General features: G+C 39.5%; 1 protein-coding gene across 6 annotated transcripts in view; it reads left to right on the top strand.

Annotated features, from left to right (window-relative positions):
• CNOT8 (CCR4-NOT transcription complex subunit 8) overlaps positions 1–7,245 on the top strand; it is a 16,330-nt gene that overhangs the window by 4,540 nt on the left and 4,545 nt on the right. For all 6 annotated transcript variants that reach the window (XM_017875700.1, XM_017875701.1, XM_017875699.1 and 3 more), the window contains 2 exons: positions 2,515–2,703; positions 4,230–4,423. In XM_017875700.1, the coding sequence (XP_017731189.1) occupies positions 2,587–2,703; positions 4,230–4,423 (311 nt within the window). In that variant the 5' untranslated portion in view covers positions 2,515–2,586. The remainder of the gene's footprint in view (positions 1–2,514; positions 2,704–4,229; positions 4,424–7,245) is intronic.

Raw genomic sequence — 7,245 nt, 5'->3', positions numbered from 1 at the left:
TGCAGTGGCCGGATCTCAGCTCACTGCAAGCTCCGCCTCCCGGGTTTACGCCATTCTCCTACCTAAACCTCCCGAGTAGCTGGGACTACAGGCGCCTGCCACCTCGCCCGGCTAGTTTTTTGTATTTTTTAGTAGAGACGGGGTTTCACCATGTTAGCCAGGATGGTCTCGATCTCTTGACCTCGTGATCCGCCCATCTCGGCCTCCCAAAGTGCTGGGATTACAGGCTTGAGCCACTGCGCCCGGCCTGTTGCTTTTGCTTTTATGGAAACATCTCCCAAAAACTCGGGAGTGATACACCGACTTCCTCCAAAGTAGTTATGGTTATGTTTGAAATGACACCAAAAATGAAGGTTATTATTTCAGTTAGGGAAATAAGGAGGTACCACTCATTTAACATTATATGGGTATAGAAAATGGTTTTAAGGCCTTTTGCAGGGGAGAAATCTTAAGCAAGTTTAGGAATCTAAAATTCTGAGTCGGAATATTTTCTGAATTATGGTCAGATAGTGGAATTTACTCCACATTCATTCTGAACTTCTCTCTTTTCCTGATCTTTATTGTTCTTTTGCAAGCCTGTAATAGAACAAAAACAAGAGAAGAAATATATCCTGGCTTTAAGAAGTTTCTACTATGTTTTTGGGGGGAGATACCACATAGTCTACTTAAGTTTAACTGCTATAATTACAGAGAAAAATCTGTAGAAGTATAGGATACCTTGAATAAATGGAATCTTCAAGGGTTGCTGGCAAACCAACAGTTTGATTGCTCAGAAGTTTCTTAGAGAAATGATGCCAGTTTTGTTTTGCTCAAGATTCTCATTGTTGCATCTGCCAATCTTGAAAGTAGGAAGCAAAGATTTTCCTTGCTCTGTCCTTTGGGAACCACTTACATTCGTTTTACTGTTTCTAGGAAATTTTCTTTAAATATATACATTAGAGCCCACTATTGTGTTGTGGATCCATGCAGTGGGCTTGCCTTAGAAGTAAATGCCTTTATTTTTTGTTGTTTGTTTGTTTGGAGACTTAGTCTTGCTCTGTCGCCCAGGCTGGATTGTGGTGGCACTTCTTGTCTCACTGCAACCTCTGCCTCCTGGGTTCAAGCAGTTCTCCTGCCTCAGCCTCCGGAGTAGCTGGGACTGCAGGCGCGTGACATCACAGCCAGCCAATGTTTTGTATTTTTAGTAGAGACGGAGTTTCACCATGTTAGCCAGGATGGTCTCGATCTCCTGGCTTTGTGATCCGCCCGCCTGGGACTTCCAAAGTGCTGAGATTACAGGCGTGAGCCACCACACCCGACTTTTTTGTATTTTTATAACCAGGCCTCGTATGTTGTTTGCCATAATAATAACAGCATTAGTCAGACACCCAATCATGATGAATTTTTTTCTCACAGAATACTTTCCCCTCCCTAATTTTTCTCTTGGAAAATATACCATGAATCATTCTGTTTCTGGCTGAATGTTTTATACCAGCCATCTTTAGTCCTACTGTTGAATTGCTGCGTAGTTTCTTTTTAATTTATGTGTTTAAAAGTAAATACTGCCCGGTGGATCACGAGGTCAGGAGTTCAAGACCAGCCTTGCCAGTATAATGAAACCGCATCTCTACTAAAATACAAAAATTAGCTGGGCGTGGTGGCGCACACCTGTAGTCCCAGCTACTCGGGTAGCTGAGGCAGGAGAATCGCACCCAGGAGGCAGAGGTTGCAGTGAGCCAGGAGTGCACCACTGCACGCCAGCCTGGGCGAGTAGAGCGAGACTCCATCTCAGAAAAAAAAAAAAGTAAATACTAACTCAAATTCTGATTTTCGTTGTGGTTTTTAGGGTTCAGATTAGCAAGTGGGATTGTTTTCTACCACTTAAATCCCTCACTTCATGCTCTGTTTGCACAAATCTAAAGAGGCACTGGTCTATCTAAAGAGACGCTGGTATTGTTAATTGCCTCTAGTTATATTTGACTTTTGGATTGTAGAGAAAAATAATTTCCTTTTGTGGGTTGGGGGAAGAATCCCATGCCAGTATTCATCATATGGATACAAAGGCTTGAGTGTGAGAGTTTAGGTCCACATTCTTTCAGGCTTTCAGAGATCTCAGGTACATTGAAAATGGCTAAGGTGATTCCTTTAGGACTGTTCACATGATTTGGTCTCTGTGCAAAGTGATATGAAAGTCATGGATAAGAGCATATTTGTGGTAACTGGGGATTATTTTGGTCTAGTCTACAGAGAGCTGAAAAACTAGGGTAGTGGTTTCACTTCTGTGGCAGAGGACTGCTGGGCGAAGTTTCAGTAACCTCAGTTTCTTCAAGAAAGAACCGTGTGTGTGTGTGCGTGTGTATGCATGTGTTTGTGTGTGTTGACAAGAGTTTCCCCATCATATAAAATGGAGAATAAATATAATCTTAATGTTTTAAACTAATGAAGTGATTGTAAAATATTATTTTGATGTCTTTGTTTTGTTGACATCTTATGTGTATATAAACTTACATGATTTTAAAATGTTTTAAAATCTAGATCAGATCAAACATTGTCTGGCTTGCACTGTAAAACTAGTTAGCTGAAGACGACTTCTCAGGTTTCTTCAGGATGCCTGCAGCACTTGTGGAGAATAGCCAGGTTATCTGTGAAGTATGGGCCAGTAATCTAGAAGAAGAGATGAGGAAGATCCGAGAAATCGTGCTCAGTTACAGTTATATTGCCATGGTAAGGAGCTCTACTTTGACTCACCTTCTTTTTTACTCTTAGAGATGGGGTCTTGCTCTGTTGCCCAGGCTGGAGTACAGTGGCTATTCACAGATGCAATCAATCATAGCTCACTGCAGCCTTGAACTCCTGTGCTCAAGCAGTCTTCCCACCTCACCTTTCCAGGTTGCTGGGACTGCAAGCTCATACCACCATGCCCAGCTTGACTCACCATCTTATATGGATGGGTTGAGGGAATGTTTAATTTGAGATTTTGAAAAGAATGAGTATGTTCCACTAAAGCCATTGTGAATTAAACCTGACGGAAGGTTGTGTTGCTTTATGAAATATCAAGGTAGCCAGTGTCTCTGAGAAGGATGTAACCTCTAGTATCTTAGATTTTTTGTAACATTATTCTGTTTGAAAGTCTTTAAAGCAGAAGTTACATCAACCCCCAGGGCCCATCTGTTCCACAGATATGGTGAATTTGACTATACAATGTTTATTCAAAATTAAAAAAATTTATTGCCAGCATTTAAAAGTCAATAGAACTCAGTTGAATTCCAGATTTCTGGCATCTCTGAAAAAAAATAGGAAGACCTGGCAATACATGTTATCTACTCCTGCCTGACACTGGCTGGAGAAAGAGATGAGTATTGTGGTAATATTAAGAGCCTCCTGTAGAGGGGCATGTGCTCTCTGCTTTACTTTATTTCATACTGAAGTAACAACTTCAGTATGAAAATGTTACTTGTACCATTTTCATACCTAGCTGACTTTACTCCTTTACATTAGCTGCTTGGAATTTGTGACTCCTGCTTTAGAAATTATAGAGTTAAGTCTGTAGCTTGGTATTCAGAGCTCCTTCCAGTCTTTTCACTCAAGCTAAGCCTGTCTCTTTATATTTTTTTCTGAATGGCTGTTTCACTTCCCTGTATTTGTATTTTTATTCATATATTGTTCTCAACCTAGAATGTTCTTAATTGACTGCATACTACCTGTAGTTACTCAACTGTTTCTGTTGACATTCTGCTTATTCAGGATCAAGTTGTTGTGCGAAGCTTCATGATTCTAGTGCTTCTTTAGTAGATATCAACAAGATCAGTATTTTAAGATAGGATTTTGGCTGGTCGTGTTGGCTAATGCCTGTAATCTGTGCACTTTGGGAGGCCGAGGCAGGTGGATCACTTGAGACCAGCCTGGGCAACATGGTGAAACCCCATCTCTACAGAAAATACAATAATTAGCTGGGTGTGGTAGCACAGACCTGTAGTTCCAGCTACTTAGGGAGGCTGAGGTAGGAGGATTAATTGCACTTGTGAGGTTGAGGCTGTAGTGAGCTGTGATTGTGCCACTGCCCTGCAGCCTGGGTGACAGAGACATATCAACCCTATCTCAAAAAAAAAAACACAAAAAGAATTTTGTGCCCAAGTTTGGGGCTTGTCACATAACTTTTATAAATGGAGGTAAAATTTTATTTATGAATTACCAATTCAGCATCCACTGTTTTCTGAAACCTTGTGATGAGAGACTTTTTCCTTTTCCAGGACACAGAATTTCCAGGTGTTGTGGTGCGACCAATTGGTGAATTTCGTAGTTCCATAGATTACCAGTATCAGCTTCTGCGGTGCAATGTTGACCTTTTAAAAATTATCCAGCTGGGCCTTACATTCACAAATGAGAAGGGAGAATATCCTTCTGGAATCAATACTTGGCAGTTCAATTTCAAATTTAACCTTACGTAAGTGATTTCTAAATAATTTTGTTAATTTTAAGTTTTGTTTTCACTGAATCCAGGTAGGTGTTGGATAGAGCGGTCAAGCAGAGGATGGAATAGGGAATCTCAGCAAGTGAAGTCCTGCTTAAAGAACTGCAGCAGCTCAATAATGAAAAGATAAACAACCCAACTAAAAATGTGCAAAAGATCTGAATAGACTTCTTGAAAGATAACGTACAGATGGCCAGTAAGCACATGAAAAGATGCTCAACATCATTAGTCATGAGGGAAATGCAAATTAAACCCACATTGGGATACCACTTCACACCCACTAGAATGGCTGTAGTCAAAAAGACATAATAAGTGTTGTTGAAGGTATGGAGAAAATTGGAACCCTCATACATTGCTGCTGGGAATATAGAATTTTGGGGGAAATTCTGGAAAATAGTTTTGCAGTTCCTGAAAATGTTAAACATAGAGTTGCCATATGAGCTAGCAATTCCACTCTTAGGCGGTGGAAGATTCCATGGTATGTATATACCACATTTTGTTTATTCATCTATTGATAGACACTTGGGTTTCTTCTACCTCTTGGCTGTTGTGAATATTGCCGCTATGAACATGGGTGTGCAAATATTTCTTCAAGGTCTTGCCTTCAGTTCTTTTGGATATATACCCAGGAATTTTAATTTTTTTTTTATACCCAGGAATTTTAAAAGAAAATTTGGGGGAGACTGTCATTTTGCTGATTGCATAGTGATGTTAGTGTACTTCCTATCATATCCTGCTTTGTTTAACTGGGCATCAGGAGTGTTTCATGACTTAGGAGTAATCTTTTTTTCCTGTGAAGACAGGGTCTTGCTTTGTCACCCAGGCTAGAGTGCAGTGGTGCGAACATGGCTCATTGCAGCCTCAATCTCCCAGGCTCAAGTGATCCTCCCACATCAGCCCCCCAAGTAGCTGGGACTACAGGTGCATGCCACCATGCCTGGCTAATTTTTTGTAGAAAGTGATCAGCCCGCTTTGACCTCCCAAAGTGCTGGGATTACAGGTGTGAGCCATTGTGCCTTCAAGGAACAACTTTTTTGTTGTTGTCGTATGTTTTGGAAATTTCCTTTGGATCCAAATTATGTTTTGGATAATTTTGGGAGATCATCTGGATCTTTCCTTTAGCTGCATTTTTTAGTTTATTGTCAAAGCCTGTAAAAAAAAAAGCCTGTAAGTTTGTACCATAAAAATAATATAATACAAGGAGAAAAATGAGTTATTTCATAGTGGTTTGAGTATGTTTGGATTTAAAATAATGTTTACTTGCAGCTGGGTGTGGTGGCTCACACCTGTAATTCCAGCACTCTGGGAGGCTGAGGTGGGTGGATGGATGGATCACGTGAGGCCAGGAGTTCAAGACCAGCCTGCCCAGTGTGGTGAAACCCTATCTCTACTAAAAATACAAAAAGCCGGGTGTGCTGGTGGATGCCTGTAATCCCAGCTACTTAGGAGGCTGAGGTGGGAGGATCACTTGAACCCAGGAGGCGGAGGCTGCAGTGAGTCGAGATAGTGCCACTGCATTCCATCCTAGGTGACAGAGTGAGACTGCCTCAATAAAAAGAAAAAAGAAATAATGTTTACTTGGGATTGAAGCCTAGTTATAATAAAACAAAAAAATAATGTTTTTATTTAAATGGAAAAGAAACTTGTGATTCAACACTGGTTTTAATTTAGTGGAAAAAAATCAAGATTGCAGTGGTTTTCTTACTGTCTAACCCAAGTTTATATGAAAAGCAAGTGAAAGTCTAGTGGAACAGGATTTGTTTAGCTTATTTCCTTACTTTTGTGTTACATGGTATTATAAATAATTCATGTGGTTGAATTAATGGATATATCTTTACAGTGGAATATTATGCCAGTGTTACAATGGATGAGTACTGATTTGTAAAGATGGTCTGTGATGTAGAGATGTAAGAGATCTAGGTGTGTATGTGTAGATAGATAAAATAGTTTGGAAAGAGCTGTAAACGAAGGTGTTGTATCTATGGGGTAGCACTAGAAGAACATTAATTTTTTCAATTTTTTTCATAACAGAGTCTTTTAGATAATCATCTGTATACCAAGTAATAACATGTTACAAGTTATTTAATTCTGTCATCTAGTAATTTTGATTAAGAGAAACTAAAAGTAGCTCAAACAATTACACTGGTATTCATTGTTTGAACCATTAGCAGGAATAGACTAAGACTGGCTGTTGCTTCATATGGGTTACAAATAACTATTGGCTACTTTTTCATAGATAAAGCCCCTGACCTTCATGGAAGCATTAGGGAAAAGAAAACTTAATTTCTTTCCTTCTTCAAAGAACTTTTTCCTTTCACTAGATATAAGAAAGAAAAAGTCAACAATGATACATGTGTTGCTTGAGCTAAAAGACATAGGAAAACAGACAACACATACCCATTACATTTCTATGAAATACGAGGTAAAGAGAAAATTTTTTAAATGTCCTTTTTAAAATATAAAAGCTTTAGTTGAGTTGTAAGTCTGTACAAAGAAGCTGGATTTGCTACTCTCCAAGAAGTGAAGGGACCTGCTATGTAATATACAGAAATCTTTTACTTCCTTTTCTTTTCTTCTTTTTTTTATATTTTTATTTTTATTTTTATTTGAGACAGAGTCTTGCTCTGTCACCCAGGCTAGAGTGCAGTGGCACAATCTCAGCTCACTGTAACCTGTGCCTCCTGGGTGCAAGCAATTCTCCTGCCTCAGCCTCCCGAGTAGCTGGGATTACAGGCATGCCCACCACTGTGCCTGGCTAATTTTTTTTTTTTTTTTTTTTTTTTTTTTTATAAGAT

Source organism: Rhinopithecus bieti, unplaced genomic scaffold (genome assembly GCF_001698545.2).
Source record: "Rhinopithecus bieti isolate Rb0 unplaced genomic scaffold, ASM169854v2 scaffold_7673, whole genome shotgun sequence".
In the NCBI taxonomy this organism is placed as follows: Eukaryota; Metazoa; Chordata; class Mammalia; order Primates; family Cercopithecidae; genus Rhinopithecus; species Rhinopithecus bieti.
This window is presented reverse-complemented; position numbering and strand designations above follow the sequence as displayed.